The sequence below is a fragment of the Hippocampus bargibanti genome, linkage group LG08 (genome assembly GCF_051943395.1).
Source record: "Hippocampus bargibanti isolate YZ-2025 linkage group LG08, ASM5194339v1, whole genome shotgun sequence".
NCBI lineage: Eukaryota > Metazoa > Chordata > Actinopteri > Syngnathiformes > Syngnathidae > Hippocampus > Hippocampus bargibanti.
The window spans coordinates 2,616,975-2,637,029 of record NC_142741.1 but is presented as its reverse complement, the minus strand read 5'-3'; the positions used below and the strand labels follow the sequence as shown (position 1 = coordinate 2,637,029).

At 39.0% G+C, this 20,055-nt stretch overlaps 2 protein-coding genes across 3 annotated transcripts in view; one reads left to right on the top strand and one right to left on the bottom strand.

Moving 5' to 3' along the window:
- The window catches only part of lrp2a (low density lipoprotein receptor-related protein 2a), a 93,483-nt gene extending 80,061 nt beyond the window's left edge, over positions 1–13,422 (top strand). For both annotated transcript variants that reach the window (XM_089002405.1, XM_089002404.1), the window contains 16 exons: positions 310–441; positions 1,227–1,358; positions 2,246–2,389; positions 3,349–3,514; positions 3,595–3,723; positions 3,799–4,022; positions 4,121–4,300; positions 5,299–5,418; positions 5,540–5,630; positions 5,710–5,777; positions 6,610–6,727; positions 6,823–6,943; positions 7,907–8,017; positions 9,006–9,113; positions 9,240–9,311; positions 10,469–13,422. In XM_089002405.1, coding sequence (XP_088858531.1) covers positions 310–441; positions 1,227–1,358; positions 2,246–2,389; positions 3,349–3,514; positions 3,595–3,723; positions 3,799–4,022; positions 4,121–4,300; positions 5,299–5,418; positions 5,540–5,630; positions 5,710–5,777; positions 6,610–6,727; positions 6,823–6,943; positions 7,907–8,017; positions 9,006–9,113; positions 9,240–9,311; positions 10,469–10,660 — 2,108 coding nt within the window. In that variant the 3' untranslated portion in view covers positions 10,661–13,422. The remainder of the gene's footprint in view (positions 1–309; positions 442–1,226; positions 1,359–2,245; positions 2,390–3,348; positions 3,515–3,594; positions 3,724–3,798; positions 4,023–4,120; positions 4,301–5,298; positions 5,419–5,539; positions 5,631–5,709; positions 5,778–6,609; positions 6,728–6,822; positions 6,944–7,906; positions 8,018–9,005; positions 9,114–9,239; positions 9,312–10,468) is intronic.
- LOC148894286 (retinol dehydrogenase 7-like) lies at positions 13,412–20,016 on the bottom strand. Its single transcript, XM_089002407.1, has 5 exons — positions 19,903–20,016; positions 18,095–18,425; positions 16,303–16,561; positions 14,443–14,606; positions 13,412–13,652 (listed from the first exon to the last, which is right to left on the bottom strand). Exons 1-5 carry the CDS (start codon positions 19,933–19,935, stop codon positions 13,426–13,428), a joined length of 1,014 nt encoding a protein of 337 aa, XP_088858533.1. The 5' UTR covers positions 19,936–20,016; the 3' UTR covers positions 13,412–13,425.
- Positions 20,017–20,055: the final 39 nt, after the last annotated feature.

The following is a 20,055-nucleotide window of genomic DNA, read 5'->3' as shown; positions in this document are numbered from 1 at the left end:
ATAAAATAACGTATATTTTGTGTAGTTTTAAGGCTTATTTAGTGAGAAAATTATGTTTTATGGGGACCTGGGAACGGATTATTCTCATTTTAATGGTTTCCTATGGGAAATTAATTTTTGGGATACACACTTTTCGCCTTTGTTTAGCCACTGACAATTAATTACTCAATACATATTTCAATTTTTGTTTTATTGTCCACAGAAAAACTTATCGTGTGACTGTAAAGTGACCTTGAGAGTTTTGAAAGGTGCTTATAAATGAAATGTATTATTATGAAATACTCAACACATTGCATGCTTTCCCATCAGATCATCAAAGCACGCACACTTGCAGTGCCCACGTATGTGAACACAACTGTACTGACCTGCCCGACGGCGGTTTCTTGTGCACCTGCATGCCAGGCTACCGGTCCAAAAGCGGCGAACGACACACCTGTGAAGGTATCTGCATCCAATTAATTCTAATTTAAAGGACAACCGACACCATTTTTTTTTTGTTTCCTAACTGGCATTAGAAAAACGTTTTATAGCATCTAAAATACCCAAAACACGCAGGCTGATATTTTTCGTCAAACGCTAAACACTAATAAAAATGACTTAAAGGACAACCGACGCCTCCGGACAAGTTGTGTCCATAATTTGTAAAATCACTTCAAATGACTTCTACTGACGTCACGGAGGAAACGCCCCTGACCGAGAAAGCGACACACAATGCATTTTGGGTACTTTGTTTGGTCTGAAAACATCGTGTTGATCCATGTTGATGGCGAAATTAGAAGGAAAACGACATAAATAACGCGATGGTGACTCGTTGTGTGTTGCACCAAGACTACTATTTGATACTAGTTGACACAAATTCCCAGCAGACAAATCAGCCCATTTCCAACGGCGCTTGTGCGCCATCTTGTGCATTCTGGTCTGATTGCCCCATTTGATCTGGTATCACCTCATCCGCCGATGTTGCCTAAGAAGTCGATTGTAGGAACAATCCACATTGAACCTCACCATACCATGGTGAAGGGTTTTGCTGTTTTATGAAAATAGCTTCTTTTACTCCCCTGTCAAACCATTTATTTTCTTTCGCTAAGATTTTAACCTCATTGTCGTCAAATGATGTATTGAATAAACTACATGACTTTGTTTTTTATTCGGCAGCCTATCTTTTGGATGCACTGACTTTTTATGTTTACGCTCAAATTTGTCTGTTTTTGGGGGGGAAAAAAAAGATATCAACGAATGCGAAGTATACGGCATTTGTCCACAAGAGTGCAAGAACACAAAGGGAAGCTACGAGTGTTTCTGCGCTGAGGGCTTTGTCTCCTTTAGCGAGCCGCGTGGGACCCATTGTGCCGCTCAAGGTAAGAAATGGCTCTACAAACATCATTTCACTCATTCACTGCCATTCACAAATTTATTCGGGAGTTGAAATTTTGTTTTGTTCATGCTTGGATGCTGATAAAGCGCTGGTCATGGCCTCTTGCAATGTTTTTTTTTCCTTTTCCACAAGGCGGCAGAATTCCCCTTTTTTCCCATGTTACTGCTTTGTTCCAGCTTCGGCTGTTATTAAAGCGCTATATAAACTCATATGAATGAATTGTGTAGTACAGGTAACATCCGACTTACGACCGAGTTCCGTTACGACCAAACGGTCGTAAGTCGAAATGGTTGGAAGTCGAAATCCATTCAAAATGTTGAATAGAGACTCGGAGGCCAAATGACAATGGCATGTATAGGCCTGGAGGTCATGGTCGTAAGTCGAGCTGGTCGTAAGTCGGATATTACCTGTATTTTGGACAGCCGCCCTCATTTCAAGCTCCTATAACTCCAGACCCATATAATTTAGGAATTACCTTTTTTTCTGATGAAAGAAATTATTTTTGACTTCAGATTTGTGATAAAGTGCTGGTCAAACCTCTGGCAATGTTTTTCCCTCCCACGAGGGGGCAGCATTTGCGTTTTGTATAGCCACCCCCATTTCAAGCTCAGATAAGTCCAGACCCATGTAATTTAGAAATTAACTCTTTTGTTCTGATGAAAGAAAAGAGTCGAAGGTTTCTAACGCTTTATTGAATGTTTTTATAGTCCTAACCCTCAATGTTCTGTGGGTTCTGGAATTCGAGTGACAATGACAAAAACCCTGGCACTGGAGCGAACACATTTTTACGCATGTCTGGCAGTGAATGAGTTAACTTCATTTAACCGTTGCATCGCATTCTTAAAAATATATGAATCTGTATCATAAAAGGTAACCCACCAGTACTTCTCCTGCCGGATAACGTCCGTATCCGCCGTTTCAATCTTTCATCGGAGCAGTATTCAGACTATGTGGATAATGCCGAGCATATCCAAGCTCTGGACTACTTGTGGGATCCAGAAAAACAAGGCCTGAGTAAGGATATATGATACCTCAGCTCACAAACTTAATTGGTGCCCAGAAAGTGTGTGTAAGGTGAAAAGTGTGTTTTCCAAACATCAATTTCCCATAGGAAATCATTAAAAATGAGAATAATCCGTTTCCAGGTCCCCATAAAACATAATTTTCTACTAAATAAGCCTTAAAACTACACAAAATATACCTTATGTTATGTATAATAAATATGCTATTGTATTGTAAATAAAGAAATAAACTGTACTGTATAATAAAGTTGTTTTATTTACCTTTGTGATGGTCGTTGATGTAGTTGCCTCTTGATGATATCCGAGTAAAGTTGCCCCGCTTTCTCGGCGATAATACCCTCATTTACACTGCCCCCTGCTAGCTGCTTTTCGTTAATCCAAATCAACAGAAGTTTTTCAACCTCTTCTATTGCCTGACACCGTCGGTTAGACAACACAGAAACACCCTTAGCCACATGTAGCAATGGTGGACTTAGCATACTGACGCTAAGTCACACTAACGCACACCTTGTATGTGTTTTTTGATGATCTCCTTCTTCTGCTCGAGCGTAATTTTTTTTGGTTTCTTCTTCGGCTTCACACTAGCCTGTGGTGGGGTCTTTTCCGGTCCCAAAAAAAAGCAAAAGTTCTCCACTCGATAACAAACCACGTTTGCACTGAGTGCACCCACAAGAAAGTGGGTGTGGAAAACTAGTCCGCCAGCCACCGTGGCGCTGTTCGACCGTGTGGTTTGGTGTTCTTCCGCCGAAAACTAGTCCGCCAGCCATTGTGGCGCTCCGTGTGTAGTTCGTATGCCAAGATTATATTCTCGTGAATTTAATGTTCGTAAAGCGAAAAGTTCGTAAGCTAAAACGTTCGTAAGCTGAGGTATCACTGTATTATTATATTTTTTTGTTTTGTTTGTCTGTAGCAACAAAAAGAATTGCTGACATGATCACTTTCTTGTTTTAGGTATAGTATACTGGACAGTTATGGGTCGAGGGTCAGAATTTGGCTCTATTAAACGGGCCTATATGACCACTTTCAACGATCACGGCAACAATCCGGTCAGAGACGTGGACCTCAACTTGAAATATGTGGCCAATCCCGACGGCATCGCTGTTGATTGGGTCGGCGGGTAATTCCACGGGAGCTTGTTTGCTATTTACATTTTCGACCCCGTCGGCCATTGGTTCAAACATCCATGTTGGTTTGCAGACATATATACTGGACTGACGCTGGCACCAATCGCATTGAAGTAGCCAAACTGGATGGTCGTTACAGGAAGTGGTTGGTCCACACTGACCTCGACCAGCCAGCTGCTATCGTCCTCAATCCAGCACTTGGGTATCGTTGCTTGACTTAGATTCAATTTCACAATCGGTCGTATAACACTTGATCATTTCAATGTTCTCCTGGCAGAATAATGTATTGGACGGACTGGGGTAGGAAACCCAAAATCGAGTCCGCGTGGATGGATGGTCAAAGCAGGACGGTTCTGGTCAGTGAAGAAGACCTGGGATGGCCTACTGGTCTGGCTCTCGACTATCTGAATTCGCACAGGATTTACTGGTGCGATTCTAAAGAAAATGTCATTGGGTCCATGAAGCCCGATGGTACAGATAGAAAGATCATCATATCAGGAGGTCAGGACCATGTACTAACTACTGTCCCAGACACAATAAAACATGACCAAGAATGAAGACTAACGGTATAGTACCTCGATTGTGTCCGTGTTTTTCAGATATTGGGAATCCGTACAGTCTTGACCTGTTTGAGGGCCACGTCTACTGGACAACCAAGGAGAAAGGGGAAGTTTGGAGGACAAATAAGTTTGGGAAAGGAAACAAAGTCAAGGTGTTAACTATCAACCCTTGGCTGACTCAGGTTCGCATTTACCAGGAGCACCGACACAACCATTCAGGTCAGTCATTAATACAATACAACACAACACAATACATATTGATTTGTATCACGCTTTAAAGGACAACCGACGTCTCCGGACAAGTTGTCTCCATAATTTGTAAAATGGCTTCAAATGACTTCTACTGAGCGTATTTTAATAAGATCCCACCGCATATAGCTATATTTGACGTTTTAAGACTCACTCTGAATATTCAGGAAGTCTTGTTTTTGAGTTGGTGACGAGTCCGTACGTGACGTCACGAAAGGACTGCCCCCTGACCGAAAAAAAGACACATTGTAGCAGTCCTTCCATCACGTCAATGTATTTTGCTGTACATGTTTGGTCTGAGAACCGTGTTGCACACAAAAGCCGCCAAAAGAGGGCATCCAAGCTCCATATAAGGACTTTATCAGCCTGTGGAAGCGGAGGTGGCCACTGGAGGTCGTCATTTTGCGCGTGGGTGAGAGATTTTCCCCCAATGTTGCCTCAAAATGGCACATATAATTCCTTAATCGATTGCAAACATTTATGCTTTCCTCTTCAGAACTATTTGAATCATATTCATAACTGGATGAGTAACAAGAAAGCATCTTTTCCCAACCTGAACTCTCTGAAGCCATTGTTTTGATTCTGGAGCAAGGCAGTTTGTGAAGGAGTATCCTGGCGTGATGTCACGAACGAGGGGCGGGACTTTCTGAATCCCCCCAATTCCGAGCTCATTTTGTGGCAGTTATGGGACACTTTAAGTCATTTCTATTGGTGTTTTGCATTTGACTAAAAATATCAACCGGCGTGTTTGGGGTATTTTAGACGCTATAAAACGTTTTTCTGATGTCAGTTTGGAAACAAAAAAAATGGTGTTGGTTGTCCTTTAAGTTACAATACAGTTAGTTGTCCAAACAAATGGTTAATTTGATCTGACATTTTTATTATCAAATAATATTGAACTTTTTATGTATTTATTTTATTTTAACATCAATTGTCTCATTGAAGTGATTTTGCTTTTCTGTCATCAGTGCCCAATCCTTGCAAGAATGTTTGCAGTCACCTATGTCTCCTCCGGCCTGGTGGTTACACTTGTGCCTGCCCTCAAGGTTCTTCTGCGCTCGATTTCGACTCTGGCGAATGTGATGCAGGTACGCGACAGGCTTGACTGGATGGGCTGTTTTTGCTCCCGATTGCGTCTGTCACCCCACCTTCCCCTCCCATGTAGTGTGATTTGGTTTTATTTTTGCTCGGTTTCTTCTACTTCTGTAGCCATTGAGGCACCGGTGGCAATGCCACTTGCATGCAGATGCATGAATGGCGGGACCTGCTACACTGACGATGGGGGTCTGCCCAAGTGCAAGTGAGTACCGTTGTTCCACGTTTCATCGTAGTCCATTAAATTTCACCCAGGTATTTCATCCCTCTGTTATTCTCCAAAGATGTCCTCACGGTTATTTGGGCAGCTACTGCGAAATGGGCAAGTCTCGGAGCGCTCCCACAGGAACAGGTACGACCGCATCATTTACCATCGCTTTATAATAACTAACCAATACAGTGATACCTCGGTTTACGAACCTCTTAGCTTACGGACTTTTCGGTTTATTAACGTTAAATTTATGATAATTTTACCTTGGCATACAAACTATTTTTCGGGATACACACAGAGCTGCCACAATGAGTGATGTGTCGTTCGCGAACGAGCCCGTTCTCCTAACAAGAAAATAGCAGCCGGCTTGTTTTGGTCCTCTATTCCCCGCCCCCAGTCGTCGGTTAAAGCCACGTGATTGGTCAAGAATGCAGCAGTGACAGGGTGGGAGTTACAGACAGAGAGAGAGAGTGAAGCTATTTTCCAAAAAAAAGAAAATGGCTGCCGACATTATTTTTTGTCCTCTATTCCCAGCAATAAAACGACTTTATTATATAGTACAGTTTATTTCTTTAATTATAATACCATAGCACATTTATTATACACATAATAAGGTATGTTTTGTGTAGTTTTAAGAAAATTAGAAAGTAGAAAATTATGTTTTATTGAGACCTGGGAACAGATTATTGTCATTTTAATGGTTTCCTATGGGAAATTAATTTTTGGGATACACACTTTTCACCTTACACACTGTCTGAGAACCAATTAAGTTCGTAAGCCAAGGTATCACTGTATAAGAATTGAATCACAAAAGATACACTCACAAATATTTAAAACTGCCGGGGTGTAAATAACCCAAATTGGGTCGAAATAGCTAACCCGATGTCGGATCTAAAAGGGGCGGAGCCAATTGTGGGTTATTCATATCAAGCGCAACAGATTGTCATGATAATCATATTCTTTCTGTTTCAAGCTGTTGCAGTTCTACTCACAGTCATCATCATCATCATAACTGGAGCTTTGGCAGTCGGGGTCTTCCTCAATTACAAACGAACCGGATCCTTCATTCCTTCTATGCCCAAACTACCAAGGTAGCTTAGCTTAGCTTTTGCCATCCCCTTCAAGTGTACACGTGGTGCAACTGATACGTTCCAAAGAGTTTCAAAATCAGCATGTTTTTTACTAGCCTTAGCAGTCTGGTGAAATCTAGCGACACAGGGAATGGAGTGATGTTCCACTCAGGTGGTAACGTGGATCTCGGACCAACTCGCATTGGAGTGTCTTTCATCGATACGGCCATGCAGATGGTGAGAAAAGCCTAGAACTGATCCTGTGACTGTAAAGTGACCTTCAGAGTTTTGAAAGGCACTTATAAATGAATACTAGCTAGCTAGCTAGCTATCTTTTAGCTATCTAGTTGGCTATCTATTGGCTATATGGTTGGCTAGCTAGCTAGCTAATTGAGTCAGGAAACATATTAGCTATCGAGCTATCTAGCATTCTATTAGCTAGCTGTCTATCTTTTTGAGTTACTTCCGGGTGAGTGAACGCTGACGCGTGTGGCTGCCGCTACTCACCCACAGAAAAACTGATCCTGTCACTGTAAAGTGACCTTCAGAGTTCTGAAAGGCACTTATAAATTAAATGGATTATTATTACTAGCTCGCTGGCTGGCTATCTATTAGCTATCTAGTTGGCTATCTATTGGCTATATGGCTGGCTAGCTAGCTAATTGATAGTAATAATAATAATACATTTAATTGAGCCAGGAAACATATTAGCTATCTAGCATTCTATTAGCTAGCTAGCTAGCTTTCTATTTCTTTTAGTTACTTCCGGATGAGTGAATGCTGGCGCGTGTGGCTGCCGCTACTCACCCACAGAAAAACTGATCCTGTGACTGTAAAGTGATCTTGAAAGTTTTGAAAGGCACTTATAAATGAAATGGATTATTATTACTAGCTAACTAGCTATCTTTTAGCTATCTAGTTGGATATCTATTGGCTATATGGCTGGCTAGCTAGCTAGCTAATTGAGTCATATTAGCTATCTAGAATTCTATTAGCTAGCTAGCTAGCTCGCTCGCTTTCTTTTTGAGTTACTTCCAGGCGCGTGAATGCTGGCGCGTGTGGTGGCGAGAAAAAGCTAGCATGTACACAGACAATTTACTATGTAAATTAGCCCGACTGTTTATCGAAGAAAAAAATGTTGACAATGTGTGTGGAAATTAATGATTTATTCTTATTAATGGTATCACAATGTCACCATAGGATGATCATTTTTCTATGGAAGTAGCGAGGCATCCTGTCACCTTTGAGAATCCCTTATATGCTAACACAGCCGCCATGGGCGCTGATCCAGCAGTCATCCATGCCTCGCAGGTACACACCTCAAATATTTCATGTTTAAATGGCGTATTTAATATATATATAATTGGATTGGATTATTAGTCTCGCAGTGGAAAGATGGCATCGCCTCTAAAACACAAAAAGCATATATTAGCTATCTAGCTGGCTAGGTAGCTATCTATTAGCGACTGTATCCTGTGACTGTAAAGTGACCTTGAGAGTTTTGAAAGGTGCTTATAAATGAAATGTATTATTATTATTATTATTACTGTATCTATTATCTAGCTAGCTATTTATTTGCTATCTACTAGCTATATAGCTCGCTATCATTTAGCTATCTAGCTGGCTAGGTAGCTATCTATTAGCGACTGTATCCTGTGACTGTAAAGTGTCCTTGAGAGTTTTGAAAGGTGCTTATAAATGAAATGTATTATTATTATTACTGTATCTATTATCTAGCTAGCTATTTATTTGCTATCTATAAGCTACCTACCTAGCTATCGTTTAGCTATCTGGCTGGCTAGGTAGCTATCTATTAGCGACTGTATCCTGTGACTGTAAAGTGTCCTTGAGAGTTTTGAAAGGTGCTTATAAATGAAATGTATTATTATTATTACTGTATCTATTATCTAGCTAGCTATTTATTTGCTATCTACTAGCTATATAGCTAGCTATCGTTTAGCTATCTAGCTGGCTAGGTAGCTATCTATTAGAGACTGTATCCTGTGACTGTAAAGTGGCCTTGAGAGTTTTGAAAGGTGCTTATAAATGAAATGTATTATTATTATTACTGTATCTATTATCTAGCTAGCTATTTATTTGCTATCTACTAGCTATATAGCTAGCTATCGTTTAGCTATCTAGCTGGCTAGGTAGCTATCTATTAGCGACTGTATCCTGTGACTGTAAATTGACCTTGAGAGTTTTGAATGTAAGAGTATGTATGTATTTATGTAATTAATTAATGTTGATGTAATTAATTAATGTACTAATTCACTCCCATATTTTTGCTCATGAACAGGTGACCATAAACTTGAGCGGCGAGAAATTACAGAACAACTTTGTGAACCCGATGTATCACACAGAGCAGAGCGGGGGCCTTGTAAACACGTCGACCAATACCGTTGAAGTCAGTCTTTTTAATTTATATATTTCTTATATGTGTATATTTTTATTATTAATGTTTTTATTTACTGGTATTATCTGTACAAAGTATGCCAGTTAATGTGTGATGAGTGTCACTTTTTTTAATAAGGAGTCAACGTGGAGCTTACTCAAGCGCAAACTTAAGCCCAGGATCCCATTTGAAAACCAGTTCTACTCGAAGGTGACTTAAGATAGATTTTTAATTTTAAAAAGAGTATTTTGTTTTGTTTTGTTTTGATCTGTTTTGTTTTGATCTGTTTTGTTTTTTGTTTTGTACTGTTCTACTGTTTTGTACTGTTTTGTTTTTTACCGTTTTGTTTTGTACTGTTTTGTTTTGTTTTGCACTGTTTTGTTTTTTACCGTTTTGTTTTGTACTGTTTTGTTTTGTACTGCTAAGTTTTGTACTGTTCTGTTTTGTTTTGTATTGTTTTGTTTTGTACTGTTTTGTTTTGTACTGTTCTGTTATGTACTGTTTTGTTTCGTACTGGTTTGTTTCGTACTGTTTTGTTTCGTACTGTTTTGTTTCGTACTGTTTTGTTTCGTACTGTTCTGTTTCGTAGTGTTTTGTTTTGTACTGTTTTGTTTTGTACTGTTTTGTTTTGTACTGTTCTGTTTTGTACTGTTTTGTTTCGTACTGTTTTGTTTTGCACTGTTTTGTTTTGTACTGTTTTGTTTTTTACCGTTTTGTTTTTTACCGTTTAGTTTTGTACTGTTTTGTTTTGTACTGCTAAGTTTTGTACTGTTCTGTTTTGTTTTGTATTGTTTTGTTTTGTACTGTTTTGTTTTGTACTGTTCTGTTGTGTACTGTTTTGTTTCGTACTGTTTTGTTTCGTACTGGTTTGTTTCGTACTGTTTTGTTTCGTACTGTTCTGTTTCGTAGTGTTTTGTTTTGTACTGTTCTGTGTTGTACTGCTAAGTTTTGTACTGTTCTGTTTTGTTTTGTATTGTTTTGTTTTGTACTGTTTTGTTTTGTACTGTTTTGTTTTGTACTGTTCTGTTTTGTTTCGTACTGTTTTGTTTCATACTGGTTTGTTTCGTACTGTTTTGTTTCGTACTGTTTTGTTTCGTACTGTTTTGTTTCGTACTGTTTTGTTTCGTACTGTTTTGTTTCGTACTGTTCTGTTTCGTAGTGTTTTGTTTTGTACTGTTTTGTTTTGTACTGTTTTGTTTTGTACTGTTTTGTTTTGTACTGTTCTGTTTTGTACTGTTTTGTTTCGTACTGTTTTGTTTCGTACTGTTTTGTTTCGTACTGTTTTGTTTAGTACTGTTTTGTTTTGTACTGTTTTGGACTGTTCTGTTTTGTACTGTTCTACTCTACTCTACTTTATTTTATGACAGATGAAGGATGACAAATCCGAAGAAAGCAGAGGTGGAGACCCCTCTACATCGGAGACTCCCACCAAACCTCAAAGGAGGGATCATCATCATCATCATCATCACCACCATCATCATAATCCGAGCACCTTTTCACCAACCGAAGACAGTTTCAAAGACACGGCCACTCTCGTGAAAAAGGACAGTGACGTATAGCCCCGCCCGCACCGACAGGGAATCACACTTTGCACAGAATTTATTTTTATATGCAGCCTGTGGGGAATTTGAAAAAAAAAAAAATGTTATATTCATAAGAGATATACATCATAGTGGTGCCTTGAGATACGAGTGACCTAAATAAGCTTTATTCGGCAGAATTCCAAGATAGTGATACCTTGGTTTACGAACCCCTTGGCTTACGAACTTTTCGCTTTACGAATGTTAAATTTATGAAAATTTTACCTTGGCATACAAACTATTTTTCGGGATACACACGGAGCTGCCACAATGGGTGATGTGTCGTTCGCGAACGAGCCCGTTCTCCTAACAAGTAAATGGCAGCCAACTTTTTTTGTCCTCTATTCCCCGCCCCCAGTCTTCGGTTAAAGCCACGTGATTGGTCAAGAACTCAGCAGTGAGGGGAGGTGGTTTAAACATTAAAGAGACAGGCAGACGACAGAGAGTGACAAAATGGAAAGAAATCAGTGAAATTTGGACTCGTTTCAATTTTGATACTTCAAAGGCCGAGTGAAGACTGCAAGGTTAAAATTCCCATCAATCAGCCTCCACAAATAACCACCACAAGCCATCTGTACACTTGATGCAAAAAGCTATCAACCCAGCTAAACAGAACACAATTGACGAGGAAGTAAAATGATGTTTCATGGGGACCTGGGAACGGATTATTCTCATTTTAATGGTTTCCTATGGGAAATTAATTTTTGGGATACACACTTTTCACCTTACACACTCTGTCTGGGAACCAATTAAATTTGTAAGCCAAGATATCACTGTACTTCAAAAAAAGAAGCTTGAAGCCACTCCCACTTGAAGTTTACTGTCAAGCTGAACACAAAACAAAAATAATTATTAACAACCGCATAACCTTGTGCTATCTCAATGCTAACACAAAATTTAAAAAATGCCATTGCTGTAGTTGATAGCATTGACTATTAGAACACAAACAGTGCAGCAACACATGTAGACTGACAATATAACCATATCACAGTTTCATTCTATTTTGTTTTTACCTTTTATGTAATTGGCCTTTTAGTATTCCATGCAGTAAATGTAACATGCTATTTTTTAAAAACATAATAATAATAATAATAATAATAATAATAATAATATGTGAATACTGTTATATGATTAATGGTATAATAATAATAATAATAATAATAATAATAATAATAATAATAATAATAATAATAATAAATAAAACTGGAACAGATTATTGCCATTTCAGTTCATTTCATTTCATGTTTTGTAGTTAAGAGCATGGTCACAGAATTAAATAATCTCGCATCAAAAGGCATCACTGTACATTTCTATAAAATAAAGAAAAAAAAAACGCCTATGCCTTGCAAAATTACGCATGCCAATTCTCTCATTTATGTTCTTTTTTTCTTTATTTAGATGTACAATACGTATATCTTTGCACTGACGCTGCTGATAAAAAAAAATATGGGTTAAATATGTTGTATATTTGTAAATTTAACCGAGATTTTTCAGATAGCCCGTATGGGTCGCTGTGCATTTATACACATTGTTCAAAGGACAACCGACGCCTTCGGACAAGTTGTGTCCATAATTTGTAAAATGGCTTCAAATGACTTGTACTGAGCGTATTTTACAAAAATTCCACCGCATATAGCTACATTTTACGTTTTAAGACTCGCGCTGAATATTCAGGAAGTCTTGTTTTCGAGTTGGTGACGAGTCCGTATGTCGCTTTCTCGGTCAGAGGCGTTCCTTCAGTGACGTCACGTCAGGCATCGTCATCAACTCGAAAACAAGACTTGTTAAAACGTAAAATATAGCTATTTGCGGTGGAATCTTTGTAAAATGAACTCAGTAGAAGTCATTTGAAGTCCATAATTTTCCATAAATCCATAATTTTACAAATTATGGACGCAACTTCTCCGCAGGTGACGGTTGTCCTTTAAGGTGAGCTGCATACCTCCATTGTCTCTCTGGAAAAAAAAAAAAAAAAAAAACAATAATCTTCATGATTTCTGCCTTTACCATCAGAAAAATCAATAATCTAGTTCTACACACCTCCATATTGATGATCGGAATGAATTTCCCATTCATGCATTTTTAGCATATGATCGAAATAATGCAAGAAACGGAATCATTTTTTTTTTGTTATTCTTATATGTGATCCCTCATTGTGTGACCTTTTTAAATCGCTGTGATCTTTTTATATTAGTAAGAATATTGCAATAACAGACGCAATTGTTTTGAAACAATATACTTGAACATGCTTATGCACGGATGCTAATTTATGATGATGATGATGATTATCTTCTCGAGCCACGTAAGAATGCAAATACGTCATTTTCTATCAGAAATCACAATCAGAAAACCTTTATTCGTCCCACAATGGGGACATTTGCAAAATCCAACAGTGAAAGAAGGCATTTCACAACCGTGAACAATCACAAATAAAACGTGCTTTTTTTTGTGATCATTGACAAAAAGTTTCTCCGCTTAAAATTGCATCAGAAAAATGTTTTATAGCATATTAAAATATGTTTTAGTCAAATGCAAAACACCAATAAAAATGACTTTAAAGTGTCCTAAAACTGCCACAAAATGAGCTGGGTAGATTGAGAAAGCCCCCGCCCCCTTGTTCATGACATCACGCCGGGATAGTCCTTCACAAACTGCCTTGCTCCAGAATCAAAACAATGGCTTCAAAATAAAAGTTGCTTTTTCTGATCATTGCCATGACTGAATAAAACATTTGAACTTCCTCTTCATCTCTTCCTCGCCTCTGCAGGTGAAGGTAAAAGCATCCTGATGACAAAGTCGGACACAAAAGAAGGCAAATAGGACAATGGGATCCAGAAAAGTTGAGCATCCCAGCCGGCGGTGTAACGCGTGCGGGGGAAACGGGCAATCAAGGCGTGTTCCATGCAGCTTGTCACCAAAGAAAGGCGTGGATTGCACAAGATGTTCATGGAGAAGGCCTGCGCCTTCACGTCTGCAAGAGCACGGTGTTGGATGCATTTTAATAATAATAATCATAATAATAATAATAATAATAATAATAATAATAATAATACATTTCATTTCTAATCGCCTTTCAAAACTCCCAAGGTCACTTTACAGTCGCAGGATAAGTTTTTTTTTTTTGTGGGTGAGCAGCGGCAGCCACACGCGCCAGCGTTCACTCAAACCAGAATAACTCCAATAATAATAATAATAATAATAATAATAATAATAATAAACATTTCATTTCTAAGCGCCTTCCAAAACTCTCAAGGTCACTCCACAATCACAGGACAAGTCTTGCAGTGCTAATAGCTAGCGAGATAGCTAGCTAATAGCTAGCAAGAGGTTGAAAAACTTCTGTTGATTTGGATTAACAAAAAGCAGCTAGCAGGGGACATTGTGAGTGAGGGTATTATCGCCAAGAAAGCACGGCAACTTCACTCGGATATCATCAAGAGGCAACTACATCAACGACCATCACAAAGGTCAATAAAACGACTTTATTATACTGTACATTTTATTTTTTTAATTACAATACAATATCACATTTATTATACAGAAAATAAGGTATATTTTGTGTAGTTTTTAAGGCTTATTTAGTAGAAAATTATGTTTTATGGGGACATGGGAACAGATTATTCTCATTAGAATGGTTTCCTATAGGAAATTAATATTTGGAATACACACTTCGCTTCTTCACACTTCTGGGAACCAATTAAGTTCGTAAAATGAGGTATCACTGTATGTTTGTTTTCCCTTTTTCGAGATCGTATACTCACAGTCATCAAAGTATGTCTCTCCGTAGGAGTTTTTTGTTTCTTGAGGGAGGCGACTCCACAGCCTTTTGAGGTCATCTTGTATGAGATTCAGCTGCGTCACGTTCGTCTTGAAAAAACCCGGTTCGATGATGCTCACTTTCATACCAAACTCCTGCATGTCTTGCCTAAGCCAAGAGAGATACACTCATTTAACACTTAAATATATACAATACAAGTACTGCATATATACGTTTAACTCATTCACTGCCAGACATGTGCAAAAAGTGTGTCCAATCCAGTGCCAGGGTTTTTGTCATTGTCACTTGAATTCGAGAACTCACAGAATATTGAGTTTTAGGACTTCATAAACATTCAATACAGCGTTAGAACCCTAAGATTATCTTGTTTCATCAGGAAAAAAAACGTTAATTCCTAAATGATATGGGTCTGGAGTTATATAAGCTTGAAATGAGGGCGGCTGTCCAAAATACAATACATACAGATTGGTTTACATAGCGCTTCAACAACAGCTGAAGCTGGAACAAAGGATTAACATGGAAAAAAGGGAAATTCCGCCCCTTGTGGAAAAGAAAAAAAACATTGCTAGAGGCAATGGCCAACGCTTTATTGGCACCCAAGCATGAATAAAACAAAATCTGAACTAATTTGGGAATGGCGATCTATTTCATATTTCCAATTCCCAAATAAATTTGTGAAAGGCAGTGAAATAGTTGATATATAGAGATAATAATAATAATAACAATAATAATAATAATAATAATAATAATAATAATAATAATAATACATTTCATTTATAAGCGCCTTTCAAAACTCTCAAGGACACTTTCCAGTCACATGATATTTTTTTTCTGCGGGTGAGCAGCGGCAGCCACACGCGCCCGCGTTCACTCCACACAAAAGTATCATAAAGTTAAAAAAAATTATAAACTAAATAACAAATAATAAATATGACAACACAAATGAATATTATCTCTTAAAAAAAAACACAAAAGCATACAGACACTCCCCTACTTACGAATATTCGAGTTACGAACAACGGTACATATGAACATTTTTCTAGTAACATATAAAGTACCAAATGTTCTACGCAAATCACATTTCCCCAATGAAATTAATATAAAATGCCATTAATTGGTTCAAGCACCCCCCAAAAAATGATGTAACGCCCCCAGCATACTTGTCACCAATAGATTCACCGATTTCCTATTCGTGGATTATTTTCCCCCCTAGATTTTGTAAATATTTATTTTAAAATTCATCATAATTACATTGTTAAATAGAAATAATATGAGTTTTTGTAACATCTTTGGTGTTTCAGTTTAATCGACTGGTGCAGTAGGTGCTTCGTGGCCACAAGAGGGCAGTATAATACAATATATGCCCACAAAAGCGTGAAGAAGAATTTGACAGGTGACTTTAGCGAAAGTTTCGGCATTTTTCCTCAATAATTTGATTATTTTTTAGTTTATTATTAGTAGATTATTATTTAGTAGTATTTTAAAACTCGTCTAAATATGTTACTATATTATTTATGATCAAATATCTGTTGCTTGAAGAGATGTAAGAACAGGACACCAACGGTGTTCGTGAGCCCGTCTATATTTTGCATCGTCTGTTAGCGTGAAACTAAACCGATTGATTGTCATAAGGCAACATGGTTGTGTGAAACACGCAATCATATTTTTAAAACAATTAATCGTAAAAGCTTAGCCAAAACATACAATCGGATCAAACCTCTAAAGATGAAGAACACTGATTTGCCGTGGCGTCCCCTTGAAGGGAAAAGCCGAATGGAAAAGGAAGATTTTGTATTGAGATTAGTTCAGCCACTGCTAACAAGAAGGCCGACATTGCTGTCACCTGAGGCCGTCGGAGAAGGCCTCCAAGCCCCACTTGGAAAGACAATAGCCTCCGCCGATGAGCGCCAGTCGGCCCAAGATGCTTGCCACGTTCACCACCCGTCCCCGAGCCTTTTTCAGCAGCGGTAGAAAATGGAGCGTCACGTCCATTGCGCCCATCAGGTTCACATCCAAAACATTTGTGAAATCCTCCAAGTGCATCCACTCTACGGGGCCGATCGGGATAGATCGACCGGCGTTGTTCACCAAACCCCAAAGACCTGCAAAAAAAGCCGGCTCATTAACTGCAGCAGAGAAGTCGAGGTAAGGTTAACATGTTGACTTTATCTATTTTTCATTTTAAACACGCTAGATTTGAAGAAAAAAAAATACGCCATACATGTTAAATTTCAGAAATAAATCGGCAGATTTTCGTACTCGCGACTCTGTAGTGCAGTGTTAAAATAATATGAGCGTTACAAAAGTGTAAATGCATCACATACAGTAAAGTCTCGTTATATCGATACTCAAGGGAGTCCGAAAAATATCGATATAACCGGGACTATCGATATATCCGACCCTGTTTGCATGTAATTTTCTCCGTGCGTGCATAGAAATAGTATCGATATAACCGGGACCATCGATATATCCGATATCGATATAACGAGACTTTACTGTATTTTCTAATACCCGATTGAAGTGCATTTAAATAGCTTTTAAATGATGTATAGATTATTGTTCTTTGACAAATAATAAGGAAGTAATGGACACGTCCTTTAAAGGACAACCGACACCGCCGGACAAGTTCATAATTTGTAAAATCACTTCAAATGACTTCTACTGAGCGCATTTGATAAAGATTCCACCGCATGTAGCTATATTTGACGTTTTTGATGATGATACTAGTGCAGCGTGTTCGACCGGAAACACATTCCTTGTGTGTTCTACATACTTGGCAATTAAGACTTGCGCTGAATATTCATGAAGTCTTGTTTTCAAGTTGATGACGATGCCCTAAGTGACGTCACGGAGGGAACGCCCCTGACCAAGAAAGCGACACACAATGCATTTTGGGTACTTTTTACTGTCTGAAAACACCGCGTTGATGGCGAAATTAGAAAGAAAACTACATAAATAACGCGATGGTTAATCGTTGTGTATCTCAGCCAATTGCGGTAACACGCATAAAGAAAGTGTAAGTTGCCACAAATTCCCAGCGGACAAATCAGCCCATTTCCAACAGAGCTTGTGTGCCTTCTAGCTAGCATTTTCTGGGCGCTACATCGGAGTCCAGACGGCTCGAATTGATACGGAAAGACTTCTTTAATCGATTGCAAACATTTATGCTTTCCTCTTCAGAACTACTTGAATCATATTCAGAACTGGATGAGTAACAAGAACGAATCTGAACTCTCTGAAGCCATTGTTTTGATTCTGGAGCGAGGCAGTTTGTGAAGGAGTATCCTGGAGTGACGTCACGAACAAGGGGGCGGGACTTATTGAATCTCCCCAGTTTCAAGCTCATTTTGTGGCAGTTTTGGGACAATTCAAGTGATTTTTATTAGTGTTTTTCATTTGACTGAAAATATCAGCCCGCGTGTTTTGGGTATTTTATTTATTATATGTCAGCGGTTGTGAAAAATGCGTGGGATCCGTATTCTCTCCCTCCACATTGCATTAAAAGTATCTATCAAAGTTGTCAGTAGGAGGACGACGAGTTGATGATGAGGAGTAACCAGGAGGCGGTGTGGTCAATCCAGGTTATCTCCCGGCGCCTCACACGGACTGGCACTCTATCAGCTCACCCGCCTCACCTCGCTCTCCCACCTCTTTGCTCACAAATTCCCGCACTCTCCTAATGCTCTCGCCATCTGTTACATCCAGGAGGATCGTCCTCAGCCTGGGGGAGGCCGAGCGAACCAGCTCAGTCGAGCCAGTCTCGGTGAGGCACGCCGCGATGACGCGGAAACCTTTGCCATCCAGCCGCCTGGCGAGTAAGTTGCCGAAGCCGCTGTCGCAGCCTGTGATGAGCACGTGCTTGAGGTCGAAGGCGTCCATTTTGTAGGAGTCTTTGATGTAACGACATATCGCGACGAGGGCTGCCACAAGTAGCAGAAAGGTAAAAAGCGGATGGGACGCCAAAACCTGCAACGTCACATGGTTCATTTTTGTTACTCTAAGCAACATTTTCAGCCCTTTAAAGGACAACCGCCGCCATTTTTTTTTGTTTCCTGACATCAGAAAAACGTTTTATAGCATCTAAAATACCCAAAACACGCAGTATGATATTTTTAGTCAAATGCAAAACACCAATAAAAATGACTTAAAGTATCCCAAAACTACTTCAAAATAACCTCGGAAATGGCGAGTTTCAGAAGGTCCCGCCCCCTTTTTTCGTGACGTCACCCCAGGAAATCTTGCCTTACTCGAGAATCAAAACAATGGCTTCAGATTCGAAGAAGATGCTTTCTTGTTACTCATCCAGTTATGAATATGATTCAAATAGTTCTGAAGAGGAAAGCATACATGTTTGCAATCGATTAAAGAATTTATTCCGTGCCATTTTGAGGCAATATGGGCGGGAAATGTAGCACCAAAAAAGAGGCCGAAAATGGCGACAGAGCTCCGAGTAAGGAATTAATCAGCCCGTTTTCACAGGCTAGCTTTCTATCTATGTGTCTAATCATGACTGACATTCAGTGTACTAACTATCTAACTGGCAAGCTATTAGTTGTAGAGATATATAGGTGGCTAGCTATCAAGCTAGCTATCTGTAGGCTATCTATTAGCTATCTACGAGCTGGCTAGCTAGCTTTCTATCTGTGTGTTTAATAGTGACATTCAGTGTATTAGCTAACTAACTATCTAACTGGCTAGCTATTAGTTATAGAGATATATAGGTGGCTAGCTATCTGTAGGCTATCTATTAGCTATCTACTAGCTGGCTAGCTAGCTTTCTATCTGTGTGTTTAATAGTGACATTCAGTGTATTAGCTAACTAACTATCTAACTGGCTAGCTATTAGTTATAGAGATATATAGGTGGCTAGCTATCTGTAGGCTATCTATTAGCTATCTACTAGCTGGCTAGCTAGCTTTCTATCTGTGTGTTTAATAGTGACATTCAGTGTATTAGCTAACTATCTAACTGGCTAGCTATAGAGCAATGTAGGTGGCTAGCTATCTACTAGCTGGCTAGCTAGGTTTCTATCTTTATTAATTCCGGGTTGAGTGAACGCTGGCGCGTGTGGCTGCCGCTGCTCACCCACAGAAAACTTATCCTGTGACTGTAAAGTGACCTTGAGAGTTTTGAAAGGCGCTTATAAATGAAATGTATTATTATGATGATGATTATTATTATTATTCAAATAGTTCTGAAGAGGAAAGCATAAATGTTTGCAATCGATTAAAGAAGTCCTTCCGTATCAATTCGAGCCGTCTGGACTCCAATGTAGCATAAAAGCGTCGTTGGCAGTTAATAAGTTACAAAAAAATATATATCTCCACAGTACACTTCACCCGTTTGTTTTGTGTCCTTTACAAATTTACAATTCTTATTTTAAAGTTGCACAAATGACACCGAAACGCTGACACGCTTTAGTTGGAAAAATGAATGAACTTACCATGTCGAAAGGGGTTGGCAATAGCGTCATCATTAGCAACTCTTGAGTCAAGTTAAGAGACGACGAACGAGTGTGCCAGGGCTTGCGCAACAACGCATTCTTTTGTCATGATGGGATCCCAACCTCAAATGAACTTCACGACATTGAGCCAAG